Source organism: Aythya ferina, assembly GCF_964211825.1.
Source record: "Aythya ferina genome assembly, chromosome: Z".
In the NCBI taxonomy this organism is placed as follows: Eukaryota; Metazoa; Chordata; class Aves; order Anseriformes; family Anatidae; genus Aythya; species Aythya ferina.
Window position 1 is genome coordinate 30,296,298 of NC_140299.1, and position 27,514 is coordinate 30,323,811.

Sequence of the window (27,514 nt, forward strand, 5' to 3'; positions counted from 1 at the left end):
TCTTAACAACAGATCTTAGACGTTGAGAACATCAGCACAATTTCTTCATGCTCCCTCTTGATTTCTTGTACAAGCTTAACATTCTTAAAGCTAAAACTGTAATAAAAATCACATGTTTTCAAAAGCAATTGCTGAAAAGTATTCCTGCATAGTTTACAGAACTAGTTCTTGAAATGCCTCAATAAAGCTGAATGTACTTTTGTTTTAAGTTCTTCATTGCCTATGGTCAGATTAATTCACTGTGCTGAACTGTGGGCATCTTGCCTCCTTCACAGATCTACCAACGGTAAATACAAATCATAGGCGAGATAGAAAGTGCTGGAAACTTTTTTACATCTTCCCCGCTTACTCCTCAACCCCCCACCACCCCTTTAATTTAAAAAAGACATAAACAAACTATTTCCTGGAAAGTAATATACAAGAATCTGTCATAAAACAGGCAAAAATATTTGACTACATGTCCTGTTGAAAAAAAACAAATGATTTTCCCTACCAGCAGTTCTAAAAATTAACCTGCCCAAGGAGACTATATGTTACAGCAGTTTTGTGGCTCACGTCACTGGTATCTGGAAAGAAACAATTCCTTGTGAAACGTAAAATATGATCCACACATTTTAATAATTTCTGCTTACAGGCCATGTTATTTCACATCCATCAGTGGGTATAAAGATGATCACACTGCTGTCCTGGCAAGAAAGAAGAGCAATAACAGAAAACAAAGAATTCTGATACATGTAAATTAAAGTACATTGCTTTGGCAGCTATTGCTTACTTAGCCTTTAACTAAACAATTGCCAGATTATTACTTGATATTATATGCAGATCAGTAAGTTTATACCCAAGGCCTGATATCTTGCAATAGGAGGCAGCTAAAACTGTACAATATTCATTAAAGAGGAAAGAGTTACAGAAAAAAATATACATATATTTTAACAGAACAGTTATTAAATGCAATTAGTAATTAACCCAATTCATTCTCAGTAAATAAATAGGCAAACACAAATCACTTAATACAACAAAAGAGTTTTAAACACAAGTGAGCCTATGATGATAGATAACGATAGAGAATCACAGAATCACAGAATGGTTTGGGTTGGAAGGGACCTACAGGATCACCCAGTTCCAACCCCCTGCCATGGGCAGGGACACTTTCCCCTAGACCAGGTTGCCCAAAGTCCCATCCAGCCTGGCCTTGAACACTTCCAGGGATGGGGCATCCACAGCTTCTCTGCGCAACCTTTTGCAGTGCCTCACCACCCTCTGCATGAAGAATTTCCTCCTAACCTCTAATCTAAATCTCCCCTCTTTTACTTTAAAACCTTTCCTCCTTGTCCTGTCATTTTCTGACTGAGCAAAAAGTTGCTCTACATTTCTTTTTAGGCTATCTTTAAGTAGTGAAAAGATGCAATAAAGTCACCCACAAGCCTTCTCTTCAGGCTGAACATCCCCAGCTCTCTCAGCCTCTCTTCGTTAGGAGAGGTGCTCCAGCCCTCTGATCATCTTCATGGCCCCAGTCTAACAGGTCCATATCCTTCTTGTGCTGGAGGCCCAAGACTTGGATGCAGCACTCCAGGTGAGGCCTCACAAGGGCAGAGCAGAGGGGCACAATCCCCTCCCTCCACCTGCTGGCCACCCCTCTGTTGATGCAGCCCAGGATGCAGTCGGCCTTCTGGGCTGCAAGTACTGCTGGCTCGAGTTGAGTTTTTGGTCCACCAGAACTCCCAAATCCTTCTCTCAGTGAATTCTACTCATAATAAGACATAGAGTTTTAGAATTTTTTTTTTTTTTTTTTTTTTTTAATGTAGATTAGTAAATTATATCTTTGCTCAAAGGTAATAAATATCTGTAATTGCTCTAAACAGTTATACTCAATATAGACAGATTTCAAGGCTGTCTGCCAAACCATTAAAAATACCAATAAAGAACAGGTCAGAACTTAAAAGCAAGAGACTTGTAACTGCCCCAGTTGCAGGCTGCAAGAACCAGCTGTTATGTACTTTCTGTATTGCTCTGCACTTGTCCAAAGACAAGCTGAAATTTTTAAGAAGTTTGTACCCTTATAGAGAAAGAGAAATATATAGAAACATCACAACCAGCAGAAATGGAGATTGTGGTATGGAGCTTTCAAATGTCCAGGAAAGACTTTCATGTTAGACAAATTGTTGAACAATGTCAGAGTAATAACTGGTCACCAAATTTTGGATTTAGAATTCCTCTGATATGGTCATGCGCAGGGAGGTTATAAAAGTCAAAGTCAAAGATCTCCTGCTCCATGTTTTTTTTTTATCCTCTTTACAACCAGGCTGCAATCAGACCACCTGTAATACAACTGTAATTCTCAACAAGCATGGACTTTGTGCCAAGTGACAAAGGATATATACCACTTACATCAGAAAGCTGTGAGAAGAAAGCACCAAGGACGTTCCCCAGGAAGCACTTGGTTTCTTAGAGTCTCACAAATCTACTGGGACAGGACGGGTATATGCAGCTGTTTCCAGGGCAATACAAGAATGTTCACCTCAGTAATCTCCATTGGCTTAATACCTGCTGCAGCTATTAACCATATTGCCTGTGGCTTTTCAGTTAAATAAAACATTGTCAACATATCTTGATTCATGTTTTTGCCTAATATTGGTAAAAAATCCATTACTCTCTTGATACATGTCCATATATTTATGCAATGTAAGACTTCTCCATTAAGGAACATACTTTAAAAGCAAACATTTTCACTTTGTATGTAAAGGGAAAGGTTAGCGAGTTTGTCTGTGCTTTGGAGAAGCAATGTTTATTAAGTTGTACATTTCTGTTGACTGCATACTGAACCGTGCAGCAAAGCTGGAAGAATGACTTGTTCATACCGTTTCATTAAATATATTTTGTTGCCCAGTAGAACTGACAGCTGCTTCCAGCATTGTCTTTTGGCCCTACTTCTGCACTGAACTTTATGTCCAGTAAAGAAGATCAACTAGTAGCAGTGCAGAAGTTACAAAGCTGTCTACAGCTACTGTCTGCACTTGCCATACACACTAACAGTGAACATCCAGCCCCTGTGCACTTTTTGGAATTGACTCTCTGTATTCCACACCCTTACACAATCATCTGATTTGACTGTAGCACCTTTCCCCATGAAATACAAGGCTCAAAGAAGGTTTGGTTTCCAGCAAACAGAAAGAACTACTTTTCTTACAGCAAAATTGTAGTTCTTCAAGAAATTTTGTCCACATATGTGCCACTCTTGAGCCAGTGCAAAAGACATTGGAAAAGACACTGGGGCAGCTGTGTCCCCTGATGCCTTGTGTTCATGAAAATACAAAGGACAGGCAAGGCTGAATCACTCCCAAATTCCTTCATCAGAGGCAACTTCAGGTCCCTTTTTTTTTAACCAGAGAAAAAGGACACAATGCAGAATCCACTGACAACACATAATTTTAACTATTGACATCTAAGCAACAAGATACAGTTATTGCCTTCTCTTGTTGCCCTAGAAAACTCTTCCCAGGTGATAGCAATGCACTCCACTCTTTCTGTGCTCACACGGCCCAAGGACTGCATCAGTGCTTGAGCATCAGATGTGCTCTCATATTTCTAAACCATTTTAGTGGTACGGCCCCCATTATGTGTGTAGACTACATGCTTTATCTGTTCCTTCCCCAAGAAGTACACTGTATCAGTAAACAACATCAATCATGGGACCAGGAGAGATGGCCCAATACAAATACTTTAGCCATTTACTACTGATTTTGTCAGGTCTTTTCAACTCAGCTAGCTCTCATTTCTGGATGGGAGAAACAGACTGCTGTGCTGAACATTGTGTTCACTGTGGCCTCTGCTTACGCAGAAAAGCAGCCTTCCTCATTCCTGATTTATATTTGAATTTACCTTGTACTCATCAGCTGCATTCTTGTAGCTATTTTGGAAAAGAATTCACTCACATTTGATGGAGAGTATTTTTAAATGAAAGGTCTAAGGCTTCAATACAGGTCAGTTTGCCCTTTACCATTTACCATGGCAGAGATAACTGATTTCTGTTTCTGTATACCATCACTTATGCCCCATGTAACTTTACTGACCCTCAGAATAAATGAATAAATGAATGAATGAATGAATGAATGAATGAATGAATGAATGAATGAATGAATGAATGAATGAAATCTGCTGCCTCTCCTAGACACAGAATCACAGCATGGCTGAGGGTCGGAAGTCATCTGTTAACCTGTCCCTGTTCAAGCAGGGACACCCGCAGCAGGCTGCCCACAACCACGTGCCATCAGGTTTTAAAGATCTCCAAGCAGGGAGACTCCAAAACTCCTCTGGCCAACCTGTGCCAGTGCTCCATCACCAACACAGTAAAGAAGTGTTTCCTGGTGTTTAGACAGAACCTGCTGGTGATGCTTCCACATTGCCAATGCAGCCAAGAATACCTTCAGCTTTCTTGCAGCAAGGGCACACTGCTGGCTCATGTTCAGCTTGGTGTCCACCAGGAGTCCCATGTGGTTTTATGCCAAGCTGCTTTCCAGCTGGGTGGTCTCCAATGTGTGCTGGTGTCTGGGTTGTTCCTCCCCAGGTGCAGGACTTTGCACTTCTCCTTGTTGGGCTTCATGAGATTCTTAACCCACCTCTCCAGCCTGACAAGGTCCCTCTGGGTGGCTGCATGGCCCTCTGGTGAATCTGCCACTCCCACAATTTTTTGTGTCACTGGCGAATTTACTGAGGGTGCGCTCTACCCCATCATCTACATTACTAATGAAGATGCTAAACAAGACTGGACACAGTGTTGACCTTGCTCATACTTCAATAGCTTCTCTCTGAGGATCTTATAGTAGACTGTGTCAAAGGCCTTACTGAAGTCCAGGCTAACACTTTTCAGTGCTAGATTTTCTGTCTAGGGTTATCTACAGTAGGAGCTTTAGTCTTGTTTTTTTTTTTTTGTTTTTTTTTGTTTTTTTTTTTTTTTTGTTTTTTTTGTTTTTTTTTTTTTTTTTGTTTTTTTTTGTCTGGTAACCCTCTTTACAAAAATTTGAACCACTTCAGAATTTTTGGTAGAACAGCAAAGTCATATAGCACGTGTGAATATTCCCTCAACTTTAATTTCCAATAGAGTAATCCTTGCAAGGATTAAAAGGATGCCTATATTGCAATATATTACTCATGTTTTTGTATCTCCAGCAATCTTTTCCTGAACATTTCTGGTGTCAGCACAGCTAAAGATGTGCTGTCTTTCTTACAGCACTGGTAATCCCCAGGATATGCAATCCATGTACTACTCTACATTTCTTGCTTTTGGCCTCACCAACAGGAAGGACAACAACAGTGTTTCACAGTCAACTCCTTTTTAAGAACTTGTGCATTTTAGCAAGCATTCATATGCCTCTCCCACCATTGCTTTAGTTAAAGAAGCAGTTTTAGCGTTCTATGCCTGTGTTTTTTTTTTTTTCTGCTCTGCTTCTCTGAATTACTATGCACCTTTTGCCAGTCCCCAGTTCTCTCACATAATTTTGCTGGAATTACTGCTGGAGGCTATGTACGCATACCGGGGAAAATTAACTCATTATAAATATATTTGTGGTCCTTTCCACTAAGCATTCTCTACTGGCAACTACAGTGAGAGGATCCTGGGATAAATGCACAGCCCAAACCACATCTCTCAAAAGGACCAGGCTGCTGCACCAACCATGTCGCTGGTATTCCATGTGCCAAGGTAAGAAACTCACGTTTAAGTGTGAGCTGTTCTTTGAACAAAATATTATGATTTTACATCAATTTACTAGGCCAAAGAGGGAAAGAAAACTTTCTAGAAGGAGCTTTTGCAGCTTCTTCCTACTGTGTACTTTTCTCATGACTTGTGGAAGAGATAGTGGTTCAATCTGTTGCCAGATTTGGATAGTGAAGATCTCTCCCTCTCATGAATGCATGGGTTTGGAATCCAGCTGAAGTTCAAAGTAACACCAGCTGAAGAGGTTTGTTTGTTTGTTTGTCTGAAATATCATTTTCATTTTGGGCCAATAAACACGGACATCTAAGAGAAAATCTTTAGGAAAGGCCTCTTCCATATTTTGTCTATCAAAGATTCTTCCAAGATTACATGTACTTTGCAGCTACAGGTACAACTACTACATACGAAAACTACTACAACTACTACATATATTGAGGGCATAATATGTAACTGAGCTGCAGAATACTGGCCAGACGAGCCTCAAACTATCATAATTTTACATGTAGTATTGACTTCTTGCTGATGTGAATTCACAAGTCTGTTTTATTACATCTGTTTATTATACAGATGTAAGCAATTCCTTCTCCCCAGTAACTAAAAATGGTATTTTTATTGTACTGCATAAATTGATACCATCATAATTCTGTTTTTTTTTTTATCATTATAACCAAGACATCCTATGACTTTTTCATTATACTAGTCATTAATCCTTCTGTAAAACTCTATTTTACTGCTGCAAGTGATAAAAAAAAGGGGAGTGAGGAATGATTCTGTCAACAGCAGCACATAAGGGGACAGGATCCCAATGTATATCTTGGCAGTAGGTGCTCATGGGCTACAGACAGCAAAAATATTCTGATATTATACTTGTACATTTACTAGAAGGAACCAGTATGAACAGGTAATTAGCAAAGAATCTTGTCTTCTTTCTATGATGCCAATAGTGACAAACAGAGCTCTAAAGCTTGAGGACAATCACAAAAATCAGTTACAGTGGCTCCTTTCCTGTCTTGTTTCTTGTACTTCTTCATTTCTATAAATACTACTTGTCAGTGCCACTCACATTCTTGAAAACAATTTAATTTTCCAATTCATTTTTCTTCTTTTGTAAAAAGCAAGAATAGGGAAAAACAAAGTAATAATCTAGTTGCCTAATATTTACTAGTGGATAGTAAAAATAGTGGAGAGTGGAGAGTGGCCCAAGAGTCAGGAAGAATTCTGTACTTCACTTCCTCCATCTGCAAAAGGTGGAAAGTTATATTTATGCACATTTTAATATACTTTCTGTGTAATAAACTTCATTATAGGCAATATAATTAATTCATTACATTTCTTTTACTTAGCTTTTACATAACGTTTCCATTTAATGTGTAGCTGAGACTGAAATAAAAGATACTGTAAGAACACCAGTTTCCTGCAGTTTCTGAAACAATCATATATGAAACAAGAAAGGATTGTTTTCCAGATACCCTAGTGTGAAAAAGAAAATTGTAAGCAAATTTAGTATTTTGAGAAAGGAAGAAAGATCTTCAAGATCTTAAAGATTATTTTATGTTTCAAGGCATATATTTGAAATGGAACATAATCTGTCACATTTGTAAAAGCAGCCTCTTAACTCAAAAACTTCTACTTGGGTTCCAGTGAATAGAGTGATCACGCACCTAATATACAGACTTAATTTTGTATTTTGTGTTCAAAAACTTATGCACAAAAATTATTAGAGACGAAAAATCATCATGTTCTAAATCACTAGAGAATTTAGCTTGTTCTACATTTTCAAAGAAGCTAAAACAAATTGAAGCAGGGACTACAGAGAGAGAGAAGAGCGTCAGACTTGGATTAGTTTCAATAATTTCATTTGAACATCATGTCTCTAAAATCAGGTTTTGTAAGTGAGTGTAGTTTTATAGGATAAGCTGAATGTATTTTGACAATTAAGTATATTTGGTTTACAACTGATATTTCTGTGACAAGGTCAGTACAGAACAGATTCATAGTGCTCCTGCATCTTTTGAAATATGCACTATTCTAATCCCACGTCCCTAGAATTACTGAATTGACTCTGCCTCTTTATTCTGGAAAAGAGACATCAAGAGACATGGGAAAGGACCACATAAGCTGCATGGAAAAATTAATAAAGAGTTAAGGTTTATTGTCTCCCACTAGAAATACTATCAGCATCAAATGAAATTAGCTGCTGTCATGTTCAGAAACAAACTGATTATTTACACATTATGTGGAAAACTCTTTACCGCAGGATGCTGTGGATGGTACTAGTTTACCTGTGTTTAGGCAGAATTCTAGGAAGGATTGAGAAAGTACATTGAGAGTCATTGAATAACATTTAAAAAATAAATAATACAAAACAAACAAGAAAACAACAACATCAAAAAAAAAAAAAAAACCACATAGCCAACCAACCAAAAAAAAAAAAATGTTTGGCTGAGGGAGATGCTGGGTCACAAATTATTGGATATTAGAAGAGTATTCAGGAAATATGTCACTAGCTGCTTGCCCTGTTATTATACTAAGTTGGACTGCTCCAAAAGACATGATAGATGGACCTTTACTTTGATCCAGCACTAACACTCTTAGTTACCGTCACTACACATTTGCTTAGGGTGGCTAGCCACCGTGTTTCAATACAGAGCAAAAGAATTTTCATAAAACAGTAGAATGATCTAGGATGGAGAAGACCTTCCAGATCATCGAGTCCAACTGCCAACCTCAGCTGTCTCACCAAGTCCCATCACTAAACCCTGTGCCATGTCCACGTCTCTTAAATACCTCCAGGGATGGCGAGTTTCTCCAGGACAATACTGCGCGAAGCAGTGTCAAACACTTCACTAAGATCCCGGTAGACAACATCCACCGCCTTTCTGCTGGTGAATTATTTACAATAGCTTGGTGACCACTTCTGCCAGCTCATTCAGTGGATGAATCCTGTCTGGTCCCACAGACTTAGGAACATTCAAAACTTGTAGGAGGTCACTTACTGTTTCCCAGTTTCATCTCACTTCTCATTTCCATCTTCCAAGTCAGGGGGCTGAGTACCCTAAGAACAATTAGCCTTGCTAATGAAGACAGAGGATCTTCCATAAATATGATGTTACAGAAGACACAAGTTGCTTCACCTAAACCATCTTTGACAAATTCTCTCTCTTCTCCATGGACTTCATGTGCAGCTGCAGATAAAAGGCTACAACAATTTTAGCCTTTGTGAGCACCTCTGCTCTTCTCTTTAAACAGCCTCCCTCATTTTAACAACAACAACAACAGAAAAAAAAACACAACACTTGAAGACAAAAGAAAAATCTGTGAAAGTTGGTCCCAAGGTTCTACCAGTGAAATATAAATTGTGTTGCTGGAATACAATGGTTTTAGAGCACCTCTTCTGTCCATGAAGAAACTGCCACCCTTTACCACCCTCCTCTGTTTAAAAACAGAAGTCACCTATAGCATTCAACTGTACAATATCATCATGTTTAAAAACCCTTTGTAAACTCTAGCATGCAGACACCATTTACAAAAAATAGATTACAGAATGCCTGTAATGACAAGTAGGTAAGGTGTAACACAGAGCTCTTTCTAAAATAAAAGCAAACCTTCTCACACCCCCAAAATGAGAATTTTCTGAGAATTTTGTCTTTCACAGCCCTGAGATAAGATGGAGGTTGCTGATCCACAAAAGCTAACTTTTTTTTTTTTTTTTTTTTTTTTTTTTTTAGTTAGTACAGAAAGGGAAAGTATGTATGGAAGGTGAAAGTTTCTCTTCTCACTGTTTTCCAACTCCAGTAAACTAGTGACCAAACTGCTTTTCAGAACAGTATGAAGGGCATCTGACACAAAGAAAGTAAGCTGCAGTTTTATTCTTCTACCCAGGATAGGATCCAAACTGTGTACAGCAAACGTAGAGGGGAAGGAGAAAACTCAAAAGGATAAGGAGCAAAAGCTGAAGCCTCATCTTTACAAAAATCAGTCTTAAGAATGCTGCTAAAGGCAGATATCTAAGCCCCACCTCCACACACCCCTTTTCGAGTCACAACAGTTTGTGACTTCTAGTTTCCTAGTTACTAAAACAAGCAAATAATCCCCCCCAACTAAATAAAATGAAAAAATCCTACATATACAAAAATATTTGGCCTCAGTCTGGCTTCCAAGCAATCAACAGAAAAAAAAACAGCACTTCTAAAATTATCATCTTCCACAAAATAAGTGCTTCATTAAAGGAACCCTTTCTTTATCCCATCCAAATCTCAAAAGTTAACAAAAAACTTCTCCATTTCCATATGCACTGCAGCAGGTACTTACGAACTCTGCTGATCTACAGAAGACAACCCAAGGGTTTTATCACAGCAAAAGCTGAACCTAAGCCAACATATTGAACATAGTCCATAAAAAGGGAAGGTTTATGCAATAGGTGAATTATGCCCAAAGCATTTACAACTCCTCCTTTAATGTGACGTTTTAACATTGTCCTTTCATAATGATATGGACTAATGAAAAGCTAAAGAAAAAATACTCACCCAGAAAGCGACTGGTGAAAAAAATGGGTGGTTTGACTAGACTGAAGAAGACCCATAAGGGGGCTTCTTACATATAAGAAAATTAACACAAGGTTGCAAAAATGACAATGAATTTTCAAGAAATCCACGAGCTCTACATAAAACAAGGTAGTCTTGAACAGCAGTGTGATTTAGGCTGCCATCTGTGAAACCATTTCTAGCCTTACCCGTTCATTGGAGATTTTAGGCAATTTAATCAAACATTTATCAGGAACGGATGAAGTATGGGCTATGCTTCTCTGTGCCTGGTGGATCAACAAGATGGCCATCCTTCCAACTCCCACCAAGCCATGTGAAATGCAAGCCACACAGAAGAGCAGAAGATATTAAATAATTTCACTCGACCATATTCCAAAAACTGAGATGCATCTGCATTAGGAAGATGTGACACACATATATATGTGTGTGTGTTCTGCCATAGTTTAACAGATAGACACATTTTAAACTATTGCCAACACAATGCAGTACAGCAACTTGATTTATTATATGCAGATTCTTCTGCATTGCTGCTAAACAGTACACTGGTCCAAAGTTACTAAAATACTTAAAAAACTATACATTATGTAAACAAAACATAAATAAGACAGCATAGTTCTTTGTACATACAGTTTAGTACAGATTGTTAGGAATTCGTGAATATGTACAATTCTATAACAGACTGCATTTTTTACAATGCATAAATATTTTTTACAGAAACAAATCAAAAATAAATTTGACAAATAAAAAGAAGACACATACTGTCATAAACACACTGCCAAACAGTCCATACTGTAAGATGGAACATGTGCAAAAAGCTAGATTTTTCAAAACTGTTTAATGAAATCATTGGTCATTTCTGACCTTTTTACTAAACAATTCTCTGACAAACTAAATATATTTTTTTCTTCTTATCCCCATAGGTAAACTGTAAAGAATTGTAATCTTGAGTAATTTTGAGTAATCAACTGTTTTGAACAATGTAAGAAATTATTCAACAGTTATAACTTCCAAAGTCAAGAATGCCCCGCAATTTCAAAGTGGCTCATTTGCTCTAAATTTAGGATGCAGCTTTGTCAGGTTTATCAAGGCAAGATGATTGAGATGTTGGGAAGACAGTGGTAGGATTTCTGCTTGTGGACACAACCACAGGAGGCAGTGATGAAGACACTGAAGAACCTTTTGACGCTGAAGTATTTATAGCATTCAGAATGGCTCCCTCTGGACTAACCAAGAGTTTTTTGATAGAAGTGTCCAAATGAAACACTGAAGTGTTGCTTGGTAAATGAGAATTTGGAGGATGAACAGCAGAAACTGCAGCAGATGGAGCTAGAACATTAGCAGGAGATTTTATCACCGAAGACACAGACAGTGTTGTTGTGGACAGTGGAGTACATGAACTAGCTGGAGTAGCTAATACCTGTGGTGTTGCATGAACAATGGGTAAAGCATCTGCAGACCCAAAAGAGTTCACAATTTTTGTAGAGTTTTTCAAAGGATGTTTTGATGTTTGCAAACTTAGTGAATTACTTGGTGCTAGCATGATTTTCGAGGTTATTGAATTAACAATTGGTATACCTTGAGCCTCTTGGCCATGGTTAATATTTAAAGGAGGAGTCTGTTTTGTATTGTAAGACAGAAGAAGAACATGGCTGCCAGCTCCAAGGCCTTGTGGTGGCACAACAAAACAAGTACCATTAATCATTATCTGAGTTCCGGGTGCCAAAGGCATACAGGTGTTAATGACTATTTTCTGTTGAATGCTAGGTTCATTCGGCTGACCTGCCTTGCTCGTTACAGCTGGTGAAGCCGCACACATCTGAATGGTGGAAGTATAAGCATGACTTTGTTTCTCTATACAGAGAGGCACCTGCTGGCACTGTAGTGATGACAACGTAGGAAAAGTTATGACTTTACCTGTATTTGCAGGTGCAGTGGTCAACACACTTTGAGGTTTATGAATACCTGCATTACTTGGCACAGCAGCTGAAACTCCAGGTGACTGGAACTGAAGTAGTGTGGGCAGCTGGCTTTTTGCTACTGGAGGAGGAGCTGAAACTGCCGCCAAACGAGGAATTGTATGTAACACTTTCTGCGGGGTGGCTACAGATCCAGACAAGCTGATGACTGGAAACTGCAAAGTAGGTGTTAAGTTTTGAGGAGATACCACTGGCTGAGTTGTTGAAATCAGCACAGATGAAGCAAGATGTCCTGTTTTCACAGTTGATATACCCACAGTATTTCCAATATTTGCTGTACACAGTCGATTACCCAGAATTGGCCTTATTCTTGAGGGATCATTTCCACCAATCAAGACAGTAGGCCGTGTCCCAGAAGAAGTCCCACTCGGTGTTACTGAAACAGATTCTGCACTTACATTTGCTGTTGTTACTGAAAAGGAATTTGCAGTTTTTGCTGCAACACACACAGATTCATTAACTGACACAGCACTTTGACTCACAAAACTTGAACACACAGGAACCAAACTACTATTACTTGTCACAGATAAAGCCAAGCCCATGCTCTTTTTGTCTTCTCCCTTAGAAATGGCAGAGTGCAATAGATTAACTGGTGGAGTCTGCTGTGCATTGCCTTTAGTATTTACAATGGTTTGGCCTATATTTAGTCCAATTTTCACATCTTTTACTTGAGCAATAGTTGGTGATGAATGTATTCTTATTGGTGCTCCTATTGTAGTCGGGATCAGAACCAACTGTGGTTGCTCTGTGGTCTTATCAAAGGTTTTGCTGAGGGAAGAAGGAAGGTTATGTTTCAGAGACTCTGCAACTAAATTGGTAACTGATGGGCCATTGGGAATTTGAGTATTAATGAAAACTAATTTCTGAGCACTGATACCAGTGGATGTTAGAGAAGGTATAACATTGACTCCTGATGCCCCACAGGGGGATAAAATAGGTGGATTTGTGACTAAGGTAAGTTTCTGGACTGGAGTACCACTGATTAAATCCCCATTTGTTGCTGAACTAGAACTAGATTCATATTGTATAACAGTATTTGTTTTAGTTTTAGCATCACCTTGTTGCTGCATGGAAGAATTTGGAGTTATGACGGTGCTATTTTGTCCAACACTAGTCACAATAGCAGGACTTTTTGGAGTTGCTGATGTTGAACTGCCAGCTGATGAAATGCAGGACAAAGGACACACTTGGCTGGTGTTCTCTGTTACTTGACCCAAAGTGCCCCCAACAGCAGGCTGCTGTACTGTGAATTTGATATTTTTCTCCTGGTTAAAATCAACTGGGAAAGATGGAATGTTAACAGAAGAAGCTGTTGCGGGGGTAAATCCAGAAACACATGTTTGTCCAAAATGTGGGAGACCAGATGTGGCTGTTGCTACAGATGAAAGAGTAGAAGATGGTAATGCTGTAGTTTTTGGCACCAAAAAGGCCTGAAATTGAGGTGCATATGTGAAAACTGAACTAGAAGATATACTAGTAGATGAAATCTGGTCTGGGTTTGTCTGTACTTTTACAATTCCTGTGTTTCCACCTCGTGTTGTGACCAGAATAGATTGTGATTCTCTAATACACACGGTCTTCAATTCTTGCCTAGTTTCAAAGGATTCAGTTGTCTGCTGTGAGGCAAGACAATGCAAGGCAGAAGCAGTGTTTGTGGATGTACTTAATGTTGTTGCTGATATCAAAGACTGACTAGCTGTGGAAATAGTAGGTGAAGTCAAAGACACAGGGAATGTGGTAGTTGAAACTGTAGTCTTGATTTTGTCAGTTTCCGTTTGGCAAACCTTAACTGTTGATAATAAGTTACCTGCTGAAGTTATACCAGGCAATGTTTGTGTGCTGTTCTTGGGACCAGTCCCTTGTGACAAGTTGGTGGTATTCTTGTTAAAAATTGTATTTGGTGAGTGAGTGACAGCATTTGCCGGTGCTGTTACCAGTACAGGTGTTAAAGAAACACTGACATTTGTTATTTCTGGTAAAGTTGCACAGTGCAGCTCAGAAGTCTTTTGTTGTAGTGAATTCATGTCCTTGGACACAATTTTTCCTTCTTTCTGTTGAATAAGAAAATTCTTAGGTAAAATAAGAACTTGTTGCATGACTTTTTCTCCAGTTTTAGGGTCAATCATGGGTTGCATTTGAATTTTCACGGAGCTGTTGTTAAGGTCTATTGGTACACAATGACCATTTGGCATTTTGTATACCATTTGTAAAGGAGTCTTTGAATTGGTCTGACAGGGCAATGCTGGTTTTGTCAGTGATGATTCGACAGGTGATAAAACTGGCTTTTCAGAAGTAGGTACATTTATGCCTGGTGAAGGTGACACCTGATTTGTTAAGGTCACTTTGTTCCCAATATTCTTGGCAAGCAAGGCCTGGATGGGTTTGGTCCCTTTCAGAAAGCTTGACACTGATGTTGCAGGATCTGTCAAGGAAAATGATTCTGGAGGTGACCCTTCAATTTGTTTCAGCTCAGTCAAACAACTGTCTGTCTGTAGGCTACTTTCTGAACTCTGGACCGCAGCCTCACTAGTGCTTAGTTTAGCTTTCTTCCTTGGTGAAAGCTCATTAGTGCTTTGATCCAGACAACAGTTTTGCTTGGACTGTCGTTTAACAGATTTGGGCAGTGTCTTCTGTATTTCTTTAGAAGTTGATTCTTTTTTCAGAAGTCTGCTTTTTCCTGCAGGTAAATTCATCTCTAGTAGTTTCATTTCATCTGCAAGGACATTAAAACAGAAACGGTGTTTTACAAGTTTGCAATTGGTATCTCTACACAACAATTTGATAGTGTTTAGCAAAAGGTAAAATGCTAGTTTGTAAGTGTAAGGCTATGGGGAAGGAGAATGTCTGCTCTTTTAAGGGCATCTGGTCAACGACCTTTTTCAATGCAAAAAGGGGATAACAAGAAAAGAAGGAAGCCATAAACAAGAATGTATAGGGACAGAAACCTGATCAGCATGGGGGAAACTGAGGAAAACTAAACCTGGTCAGACATCCTAATTGATGAGGGCACGTGAGAATTGATTCAGGCAAAGTTACCTAATCAGGGAGCTGGCCAGTTGGGACACTAATGGAAAAAGGGGGGATCAGAAACAAAATATATGGAGGCACAGATCTAAAAAAACAGACATGGAGACAATGACAAGAAACAATATCACTGGTCCCATCAACTGATGGGCTATGCAAGAAACTACAAGTGCCACTTTCAGGAAAAAAAGGACTTCATGGACTTCGCAGCTGGTCAGACTGTAAACCAGGGGGATCATGGACAGAGAGCTGGAGTGTGGGATTCAGTAGAGCTAGACAAATTCATGAAGGGATATTTAAGGTGAGGGGCAGCTGCAAGTAACAAAGATGGGGTGGGGGTGCAAGGGTGGGCAGAAAAGGGAATAGAAGAAGCTCATCACACGTAAAACAGGGCCAGACAGAACTCTCTTCTGGCTAAGTGCTCCGTATGGTCATCACAGTCTTTTAACTTCTTATTAAATATTTTCCTAATGATCTCTCTGTGTAATCTCACACCCCATCCATGTGTGTGTCTGTGCTACAAGGAATGAGTGCTAGCTACTGGTGAGACCTGTGTTTGTGAGTGAAATCTTGGTGCCAGCACCAAACAGGGCAGTAGGTGCCCCTGACTCAGTGTCAGCTACTGGGGTGGGTGGGGGCCTGACCATCAATAGCTGGAGGGGCCTCAGCCCCCTGGATCTAGGAAGTGTTTTGCAGACTTTGTACCTGCAGTGCCAGCTACTGGGGACACTGGAGTGATAGACTGGGGGCTAACTACAGGAGTCAGACTGTGGGTGTAGGTGCTCCTGGCCTGCAGTGCCAGCTACTGTAGTGTATGTGGCAGGGTGTCTCTGCCTGGGGTGGGAATGGTGTGTGCATCCTGAAACCAGCTACTGGGGGGACTGGTGTGAACGAGGGACTCAGCACTGCCCACTGGAGAAGTAGGGGGGGGTCACAGATAGTCTGCCTGCTGCCAGCCTCTGGAAAAGAGGGCCCAAGGCTCTTCACCTTCCCCAGACTGGGTGCGTGTAGGGGTGTGCACATGTAATTCACTGGCAAACTTCAGGCTGGACTAGCTGTAGGGTAGGGGAGCCTGAGGTCCCAGTTGGGGTATCAGGTGGGTGGACAGTTTGTGCTGGTACATCCAGGGGAATTTGCAAGTGTGGAGTGCCTGTGGGATGAGGGTGTTAGTGCTTTGTGTTTGCAGCAAGCACCAAGCTGGACGAGGCAGTGAGTAGGGGGGATGTGTGAAGCAAGTAAAGGAGCATGGGATCTGGGCAGGGGTACCAGGTGGACAGAGAGGGCCACCCTAGTACTGAGAAGATCTGCACATGCTTGTGAACCTAGAGAGTGTTGTGTGTGCACCTTCACCAGTGGGTTTCTATCTCTAGCAGACAAAAAGGAAAGTGGACTCAGCTGTCTGATTATGTTTTATGCCAGACTTTAACACAGGTGCTGAAGGCAGCACCTTGTCTGTGGCAGCCTGCGTGACAGGCTGTGTCACTGTGTGCATGTGTGTATGTGTGTATGTGTGACAGTGTTGTGTGCATGTGCATCTCTGGGATGTGTGCTCAGCTTCGCCACTGGCTGAACCTGCTAAAGGACAGCGGTAGCTGCACCCCTCAGCCTGATCAGAGACCCCGGGCCCCTGGGAATACTAAGCTGGGCTTCAGTGGCCTGGTAAGGACTCCTGGGCTGGGGTTGCTGAAGGAGGTGGCTCTGTTCCTAAACCTTATAAATAAGCATTTGTCATGACAACTCTGAAGAGCAGTCTCTGAAGTGATGACTGTTAGTCAGCCTTACTTAATCTTTTCTTTAAACAAGTTGTTTCCAATTTAGTTTTATATTGGTTTTACACAGTGAAGTGTTGGCAATGGGAGAGCTGCACGGCTGGCTTCACAGAGAAACGACCAGGGGCTGCCCCTGTGCCAAACACAATTGGATCCAGGTAGCTTCAAAATGGACCCACAGCAAGACACAACTAAGCCCATCAGTCAGGCTGGGGGCACCACTGGGAAAGTGTATTTAAGAAAATGTGAAAACTTTCGCATCAGAGTGTGTGAGAGAGAAGTGAGAAAACAATGTCTGAGAAACAACTGATCCTGCAGACACCAAGCTCAGAGAAGGAGGGGAAGGAGATGGTGCAGGCATGGAACTGATATTTTCCTGCAGTTCGTGGACAGGATCATGCTGGAGCAGATATCCACACTGCAGAGCATGGAGAACCATACACCACAGCAGGTGTACACAGTCTGAAAGAAGTTGCAGGCTATGAAGTGCCTACTGGCTCCTCACAGGTACCTGGAGCAGGCTCCTCACAGGTACCAGGGGCTGTGGAGAAGAACACTGATGCTGGAACAGTCTTACTCTGAAGGACTGTTGCCTGTGGACCCACACTGGAGCAGTTCTTGAAGGACTGCTGCCTACAGCAGCAACCCATGCTAGAGCTGGGGAAAGGTGTGAAGATGAAGAAGCAGCAGAGAGAAACTGCTATGAATTGACCACAACCCCCATTCCCCACCCACCTCATGCCACTCAGTGCAGGGAGGAAGTGGAGGAGTTGGGAATGGTGTAAAGTTCAGCCTGGGTAGGGAGAAAGTGGTTTAGTTTTTGTCTTTGTTTCTGACCATCCTACTTGAATTGGCAATCAATTAAATTAATTCTCCCTACATTGAGTCTGTTTTGTGTGTGACACTAATTAGTAAATGATTTCCCTGTCTTTATCTCGACCAATCTTTATCTTTTCCCATCTTACTTTCTTCTCTGTCCCGCCAAGGACAGGGAATGACAGGGCAGCTGGGTGGGTATCTGGTAGCCAGCCAAGGTCAATCTACCACAAAGTTAAATTCTGAGCAGGCACATTATGTGATCACAGAAATGATTCAGCATTAAAAATGGCAAAAGCTTGCATGAATAAGAACTCTCAGATTGGTCATATTCTGCCCCCCTCTAGCCTACACCTATCAGATGTATGTCTAAATCTATTTTAATATTAACAAAATGGTAGCTGAGGTAAAAACTATGATGCAACCTCACATAGAGAAATTCATTTCCTTAATCAACTTGATTCAGGTCATGGATCAAGTTCAGGCTATCAAATTCCATTAAATGCTTACCATTGTCTGGGTGATCTTTTCTGGGAATTTCCACATGTTCTGCAGACTCTGAAGATTTACTGCTTACTATTGCAAAAGAATCTTTGCCAGCATCAACCTCACTTTCATCATTACTCCACAATTCTCTGGTAAATTTATCATGGTCTGGATGTCTTTTAAAGTCATCGTAGTCCTTCTTCAATCTAGACCTTGAAAGTAACAAAACTAACTTTACCAAAGAATACCACTTTCTTTTAACATTCTTTTGTTTGTATTTGCTGCTACAGTAGTTGGTGTAGAACTAATTGCCTGTGTCCTTCAAAATTTTTCAGGGTAGCACTGCAAGTCTCTAAGCCCCATAAACATGAAGTAACAGTAATACTTCTTTCCTCACCAAAAAAAATGAATTGTATGCCATTAAGTCCTCTAACTATAAGCAAAAAGACTGAGTCAATTATGTCTGTCAGTGTTGAACTGCATTCATTTTCTGCTTCTTACTTCAGTTTGCACTGTGACAAACGTATCTGTATGAACTTGAATATTAGCTGTAACAAGTCTACTCCTTCCTCTGAAAACTGTGTCAACTCGAGAATTAAGTAAATTTTGTTTTTTTGAATGCATCGTGCTTCTGGCCCAGCTACGGGACCTTAACGTACCTTTCTCCTTCAAGAGGACTTTTTATTCTCTGGGCCATTAGAACAGCTGCCACTGTCATTTCCACACGTTCACACTCCACTAAGAACGTGCATGTGATGGAATTGCACAGCTGCTTTACTCACTTGAGCACTCTTCAGAAACACATCCATTTTATAGCACACTTGACACTCCTCAACTGCTGCATATTTGCATTGTCCCTTCTTCTATGCCATTGTTTAGATGAGATCGAGGGATATTTTAGCATACAAATATAGTGAACTGCATGATTCAGCTTGTGGTAACCAACAAAATATTCAGGAGTATTAATTAGCAAAAGAATAAGGTGATAGCAATTAACACCTCGTGTAGAACAGAATCTAGAATCCAGTCTGGACCTAAACTCAAGCCTTCGTCACAGTAAGAATAATACCTTAATTTTACCCATTCTTATAGGTTAAAAACATATTTTTTTGCACCAAGTGCAGCAATGACTAGCTGTCGCCAAAGGGATGGGAAGGGAGGAGCTGAACTGAGTACTGAAGATGGTAGGGCAGAAGACTCACAAGCCAGGACATCATCCCACTGCCCCTGAGTGGGAGTACAGAGCAGGCCTGGAGATGGTATCTGTTTTCAGCCAAGAGCCCAAATCAACAGGCAAGTTCCTGGTGATGAGGCAGGTCTGAGGTCGAGCTGGGAAGTCAATTCACAGCTTCAGGTCAGGATCAGACCCAGTGATGGCCACCAGGGTTAGACCCAATCCAGTCATTGTTGGGCCCAATCATGATACAGGACTGAGCTCAGCCTGTGGGTCAGCCAAGATCTGCAAGACCCATAACCAGACAGGGGCAGTGCTATAGCTGAGCTGGAAACTAACATTTGTATGGCAGAGGTTGACGGCTGCATAATGACCTGAAATTGGGGTCCTGGGCCCGCGGACATGGGATGCAGATGGAGAGCCAGGTGAGGTTCATCAGGAGCGGTAAGACCTATCTGTGTGCTCTCAGCTTTGACACTCTCACTGAGCGAAAACAACATTGAAGACTGTGTGAAGATGTAGTGCAGTGATACTTCATTAACTCTACCATTACGATTTTGAGCTTTAAGTCTAGGTGTGGAAGAACTACAGAAGGACACTGGGGAACTACAGCAGGACACTAGGCAAACAGTACTGTATTAACATGTATTAACATTTCTGAATGGGAATTTCCTTCTTTTCTTCAGCAGAAGTTATGGCATGGTGCCAGTAAACAAATCCGATCAGTAGGTACAAGTGACTTTTCCTTTTAAACCTTGCTGCTATTCAAATACCATTCAACACTACACTCTACAATTTTGAAAGGAATAGAGTACCTCAGAAGGGGAAAATAGCATTTCAGTCATAAAGAGTACTTCTATTAATTAAAGACAACAAAAACGAAGGAAGAAAAACTCCAGACTCTTAATCCATATTGATGCCTTGCAGTGCTGAAAAGAGCACTGCCCAGCAATTGAAAACCTAGCAGGCCAACACTGTGATTCAATTAGAAGTTAACTGGCTGACATGCCCTTTGGACACTACAACTGTAGCTAGAGCTGTGATGGTGCTGCTGCTTACATTATCATAAGCAGTCTTCACTCAATTGCTTTTTCCCTTTCATGACACCTTTTTTTTTACCACTGTCGTTGGTACTACACAGCTGACTAGCAGCTGCATACTGAACTCGAGAGAGACACTGATATAGAATCCCCCCATACATCTCTCTCTCTCTTTTACCCCCAGTTTGTAAAGACTGTTTTTCAGCTTGAGCTTTCCCTGGTGTACAGTGAGTCTGTCCAAGAAGTTCTGCCACAAATATGCCAAGGCTAGTATTGCTGCAGAAATTGTGGTTACAATACAGAGCTTACATATGAGAAATACAAATTCACCTCAAAAACTATCCTCTACTTGAAATGCATGCTTCTTTAGCTACCAGCACATATATGCCAGACCTCAGCTGCATGAGTAAAATCACCACCAATATGAGTAAAACCCCTCACATTAGGCCTCCCTCATACACAGTACTTCTGTGATGACACTTTACACTATGGAGCCACTTCCATAAGCACCACAGTTAATAAAGAAAAACTAGTAATCTACAGCAGAATTTACATAAAGGATAATATACATAAAGGATAAACCAGAGAGCCAATATACTGGAAACTGAAATTCCTTCTACCAGTATACCTGTCACTTTCCAAAATGAGTCTGAGTTGCTACAGACAGGAAGAACAGCGACAAAAATGAATAGAAACTCAAACAGAAAAGAATAGAAATGAGTAGAACTTGTACTTTGGTCTATTGTTTAAAGTGAAGTGTTCAAAAATATCCTAAATTTCCAAATAAGGAAATAAGGTTTTTCATTCATGAATGATACCCATAAAGTGACCTACTAAGGAACCACCTCTTACTGTCATTGGTGTTATATGTTTTGTTTCTTTTTCATGTCGTATATTTTATGCTTTTCAGAATTAATTCTGCACCATGTAACTATATAAGTTGCTTTCTTCACACTCAACGTATAAGCAGCAGCCTAACTTTATCTAAAATTCAACACACACTCATATTTACTCTTTCAGTGTCTATGTGGCAAAACAGACAACATGTATACATGTTGCCCTGTATACAGGGCAACACCTGTCGTCTGTAGGTCAACACCTGTAACTATAACAGAGAAGTGGCACCAATCTTCAATACCAAATGACATTATAAAATCAGTATCAGATCTCCACAGGGCTTAGAGTATGGGTGCTAGATCTCAAAGAATCTTCGCTGCTGTTAACACCTTTACTTATCTGCCTCTGCTACACTGACATATAATTCTAGATGCATTCTAAATTCACAGGGCTACAACCATGTTTTAAGAATTGACTTGAATTGCTTTGTGGAGAATTCAAAAGCAACCTATTTTGGTAGCTTTAGACAGTATGCAGTCAGACTTAAAGTGTCATAAGAAGTCCTGGTCCAGTTATGTAGATACAGGTTTTCAGAATCATTTAGCCAAATAAACAGCAATAAAAATCCTAGTTGGATTGTGGTACAACTATTGAGATAGGCATACTTAAGGATTCTAGACCATTTTAGAGAAAAAAAAAATATTAGGAGTTAAACTTTACTTAGAGACACTTAGTCTGGAACATAAAATAATCCTTTCATCTAAAGCATTGACAATGCCTCCCTCCTATCTTCAAAATATATTCACTTAGTTTATTTGAGAAGCAAACTAATATTGATTAGCTTTAAAAAGATTCACTTTGTTCTGTTTCACATCCCATGCACTATTGTTAAAAAAAGAGCAGCTAATTACCTGTTCCTTTGAAATGCTTTCATAAGCTTTGGTTCCCATGGTAACAGTTCATTAAGCAGTCGTATCAACGTACCATGCAATTCCTTTACTGCTTGCTTCCGGTGGTACCATCTTCCCTGAAAACATAAACACCATTTATTTATCATTGCATTAGACTTGAATCTTGTTTTCGTGTATTAATCCTACAGTAATCATGGTACATGTTAATACAACATAGAAAGAAAACAACTGAAAGAAAATGTTAGTGAGTTTCACTCAGTCTATCTACCCCTAGCATATGTAAGATGAATGAGTATTTCCACGTTTTTATGGTACAGAGAGACAATATACTAGTTAAGAAAGTAATACTGTAAAGATGTTAGTTTTTTATAGCCAAAACTTAAAATCAAAGCAGAATCTTAAAAAAACACTAAGTTTTTAAATTCACTTATGCTGGTAACTAACAAATGTATTAGTCTATTTCATACCAAAAATGTATTTACATTTTTAGTAGGTAGAAACAAAATTCCTACAGGAAATCTTAGAATAATTTCATTTAAAGCAAATGATACAATTTATATTATTATTTGCAAAAACAATTTACTACAAATTTCAGGGAGAAAAATCACAGTTTTTGCAATATAATTTTTCAATTTATTCAAAGTTTTAGATTAAAGAATTTTTAATAGAAATGTACTGCAACTTGGTTGTTAATGGAACAGCAGGCTATGGACAACAATTTCCTAGCTCTAAAGCCTTAAGTTTTTAACTCATGTAATTAAAACTTATTTTCTTATCCAAATTGAAATATGTCATCTTATGATCTTCCATAGAGAATTGTTTGTTAAGTCTGGAAAGGCTGAATGAGGATAAAAGATAATGGGGAAAAAACAAAACAAAACAAAACAAAAAAACAATTAGAGTGTATATACACAGCACTATTTTTTTTTTCCTCATTTAAATAGGCAAAATACAATATGGGAAAAAAACCCACACAGTGGTCACAATATGACAAAACATCTTTCTTAACGATCTTAGACACATATACATTCCTCTTAAGTATTTTTTCCAAGTAGTAGTTCTCTGATTTATTACATAAGCAAATGAACAAGGCATATTTTGACATTAAAATTTCAATCCTGGATATGGGGAGAGCAGACTTGAGGCTGCTCAGGGAACTAGTTATTAAGGTCCCCTGGGAAACTTCTTTTGAAGGCACTGGAGTCCATCAGGGCTCGTCACTTTTTATTAGCCATCTCTTAAGAGTGCAGGAGCAGGCAATTCCAAAGTACTAGAAGTAAAGCAAGCAGGGCAGAAAGCTGGCTCAGCTAAGAGGGATCTTTTTCTAGAGCTTAGGTGGAAAAGGAAAGTGTATGGATATTGTAAGCAAAGTCAAGTGACACAGGAAAACCACAGAGACACAGAGATGCTGTTTGCCACTGTGGGGATAAATTCAGTGCAGCTAAAGTTCAGTTAGAGTTGAAGCTGGTCAGTAGTGCAGGGGACAACAAAAATGGCGTTTTTAAGTATGTTAACAGCAAAAGGATGACCAGGACAATATTGGCCCATACTGGATGAGGCTAGTCACCTTACAAATAGGGATGTAGGCAAGGCAGAGACACTTAATGCCTTCTTCACCTCTTCTTTAGCACCAATGCTGAGTCCTAGGACCTGTGGAGCCCTGAGCTGGAGGACTGTGACTGCAGTAAACTCCCAACTAACACTGAACTTCTGCAGGACTTGCTGCTCCAGCTGAATGCACTAAGTCTATGGAGCCCCATGCGATTCAACCCAGAGTACTCAAAGAGCTGGCTGATGTCATCACAAAATCTCTTTCAAACATTTGAAAGTCCTGGCAATCTGGAGAGGTCCCAGTTGACTGGAAGCTGGCAAGTGTGGTTCCAGCTTTTAAGAAGGGTAAGAAAAAAGATTCAGGTAATTACAGGCTTGTCAGTCTTAGTTCAGTGCCAGGTAAAATTATGGAGAAGATTATTCTAGGAGTTAAACACCTGAAAAACAATGCAGTCAGTGCTCATAGCCAGCACAGGTTCAAGGGGGAAAATTCTGTTTAACTAAATTAATTTCCTTTTACAAGATCACCCACTTAATCAACCAATCGAAGCAGCAGACCTGATCTTTTTGGATTTCAGCAAAGCTTTTGATACTGTCTCTCACTGTATCCTTCTGGACAAATCGTCCAGCATACACCTAGACAATTACATAATGCAGTGTATGAAAATTGGCTGATGGGTTGGGCTCAAATGGATTACATCAAACTGATGGACAGTCACTAGTGGGGTTCTGCAGGGCTCTGTTCTGGGGCTGGTTTAATTATTATTTTTTTTTTTAGGAATGATCTGGACACAGGACTCAAACTCATACTAAGTAAATTCCAGATGATAATAAGATAGGACCTGTTGAGAGGCCTTGCAGAGAGATCTTGACAAATTAGAGCTGGGCAATCATCAAATGTATGAAACTTAAGAGCAAGTGCCAGATTTTGCACCTGTGCTGGGGCAGTCCTTGATTATGTACAGACTGGAGGAAGAGAGGCCAGCAAAACAGCCCCAGTACGAGGGATCTAGGGGTTTTGGTCAATGGTAAAATGAATGTGAGTCAACTGGGGTGCATCAAGCACAGCACTGCTAGCTGGTCAAGGGAAGTGATTGTCAAGCTCTACTCTGTGCTGGTGAAGCTTCACCTCAAGTACAGCGTGTATTTTGGGTGCCACAATTTAAGATGGACATAAAACTATTGGAACGTCCTAAGGAGGGTTACACAGATGGTGAATGGTCTGGAGGGGAAGATGTGTGAGGAGCAGCTAAGGTCCCTTGGTTTGCTCAGCCCCGAGCAGAGCAGGCTGAGGGGAGGCCTCAGGCGGCCTGCAGCTCCCTCTCGAGGGGAGCGGAGGGGCAGGCGCTGAGCTCTGCTCTCTGGGGACAGCGACAGGACCCGAGGGGACGGCATGGAGCTGGGACAGGGGAGGGTCAGGCTGGGGGTTAGGGACAGGTTCTGCACCCAGAAGGTGGTTGGGAACTGGGACAGGCTTCCCAGGGCAGTGGGCACAGCACCGAGCCTGCTGGAGATCAAGAAGCATGTGGACAATGATCTCAGATGTATGGTTTAATTTTTAGGTAGTCCTGTTAGACTTAATGATCTTTGTGGGTCCCTTACAATTCATGACATTCTGTGATTTAGTGATATATGAACAGCTACAAAAAGAGATATGGTATGCTATAGTACTTTTGCCATTCTAAGTAATTCAGCGCATTTTACATAAATGAGGATTCATTACATCCGTTGACTTGTCAGAGATGTTAAGAAAATAAAGAGACTACAGTTCTGCAAGAAAAAGAAGCAAGACTTGGGAATCTATGTATTTGATACATATCTTCAGCTTTTGATAAACAGCTTCCTGTGGTCCAGCGCACAAATAAACCTATGGAAGAAAAGGCTGGACAAAGCTCAACTTGTCTGCTATCCGACAGTCTTTAATAATGAATTTTCTATGCACTGTGGAATAATTCCTTTCTACAAGTTTCAGCTGATCTCTACAATGCGCAGCAGGGCCAATCAGGCTGAATGCTTGTTTGAAGACCAGGTATCTTATTTATAAGTAATCATTTACATGTTACATAGCAAAATGAACAGCTACCCCTTCAAATTCTTTGATTAAAATTAAAAAATCAGAAGGTTTTAACTAGGAAATTATGCCCCATTACCACATAACAATTAGTGCTGAGCCCACAGGCAACCCAGGAAACTGCTCTAATTTTCCCCACTTGTGGCCAGTCATAATTTGCACATGTAATACACTGCAGCATAAAACCTGCCACTGAGCACTGCAACAGGAAATAGCCTTTGTGTATACTGCAGCCTACCAAAGGCAACCAATATCACCTCTTAATACTAGCAGTCAACAGAATTAATTGCTAATTTATGAGAGAATTATGTGAACAGATTTATCTTTCCAGTAAAGTATTTAAAACATTTCACAGAGTTTTAAGTGATTGATTATATACTACATAGTATCAGTGGATTATGTCAAAAGAAAAAATAAATTATATCATTACTGTCAGAATATAGAAATGCTGTACAAGATCTGATATAGCAAAGAATGGGATGTGTGAAAAAATGTATTAAAATGACTACAGAGTAAAAATCAACAAGACATGGTGAATTTTTAAGATACTCATTTATTGTTAAATAAGATTTGGTTTATACAGGAAAACAAAACAAAACAAAAAACTGTATCTATGAGCCAGATAAATACTAGCTGAATCACTGAGTAAACTTCGAACTGATACCTGTATCATGCATTGAATAGCTGGACACAAGTAGAAGGCTTAATCAAGAATAGACCTCAGAACTTTACCACCTGCATTATCACGTAAAGTTCTTTTTTTTTAGAGGTCACATTTCTCCTTGCTTAAAAAAAAAAAATAAGGCAAAAAATACACACAATACTAGTGATAGTTTTTTAATGAAAATTATTGTCCTCTACTTACCATCTCTAGAAAACCCAATTTGATTCCCAATCATTTTTATGCAATTATGTAAATACATATTAACAAATGTATTAATTATTTTCCTGTATTTCAACTACTCACTTTTTTACTGGGGTTTTGTAGTTGGCAGTAAATCTGGTAGTGACAACACACAGAAATTAGAGTATCTTTTCCTCAGAAAGAATATCGTTCCCTCAGAAACAGCCATGGTGCAGAACATATAGGGACCAAAAAGTTTGGAAAAATAAATCCTTATTTTTTCAATAACTGTAGTTCAGTTCAATCAGCTATTGTTCCTTAAATTTTAAAATATAAAAAGGGAAATAAAAAATGTCTACAAGCTTGAGACACATCACTACAAAATTTAGCATCATGTTTGTTATGCGATTTAATTCTCTAATATAGTGTACTGGTTTCAGCTGGGATTGGGTACATAGAGTTTCTTCATAGAAGCTGGTAGGGTGCTGTGTTTTGGATATCTGATGAAAATTGTGGTGATAAAACACTGATGTTTTAGATGTTGCAGGGCAGTGCTGACTGGAAAATGGACTTTTCAGCTTCTCGTGATGCCCTGCCAGCAAAGAGGTTGAGGAGACACAAAGAGCTGGGAAGGGACGCAGCCAGGACAGGCGACCCAAACCAACCCAAGGAATATTCTATACCATATGACATCGTGATCAGCAATAAAACTGGGGGGAGTAGCCTGAGGGCAGGGCACTGCCATTGCTCAGGGACTG

At 40.0% G+C, this 27,514-nt stretch overlaps 1 protein-coding gene across 3 annotated transcripts in view; it reads right to left on the reverse strand.

Annotated features, from left to right (window-relative positions):
• Positions 1-10,738: 10,738 nt before the first annotated feature.
• Positions 10,739-27,514, reverse strand: part of BRD10 (bromodomain containing 10) — a 59,957-nt gene continuing 43,181 nt past the window's right edge. For all 3 annotated transcript variants that reach the window (XM_084505284.1, XM_084505283.1, XM_084505285.1), the window contains 3 exons: positions 22,291-22,406; positions 18,353-18,540; positions 10,739-14,946 (listed from right to left, as the gene is read on the reverse strand). In XM_084505284.1, the coding sequence (XP_084361410.1) occupies positions 11,315-14,946; positions 18,353-18,540; positions 22,291-22,406 (3,936 nt within the window). In that variant the 3' untranslated portion in view covers positions 10,739-11,314. The remainder of the gene's footprint in view (positions 14,947-18,352; positions 18,541-22,290; positions 22,407-27,514) is intronic.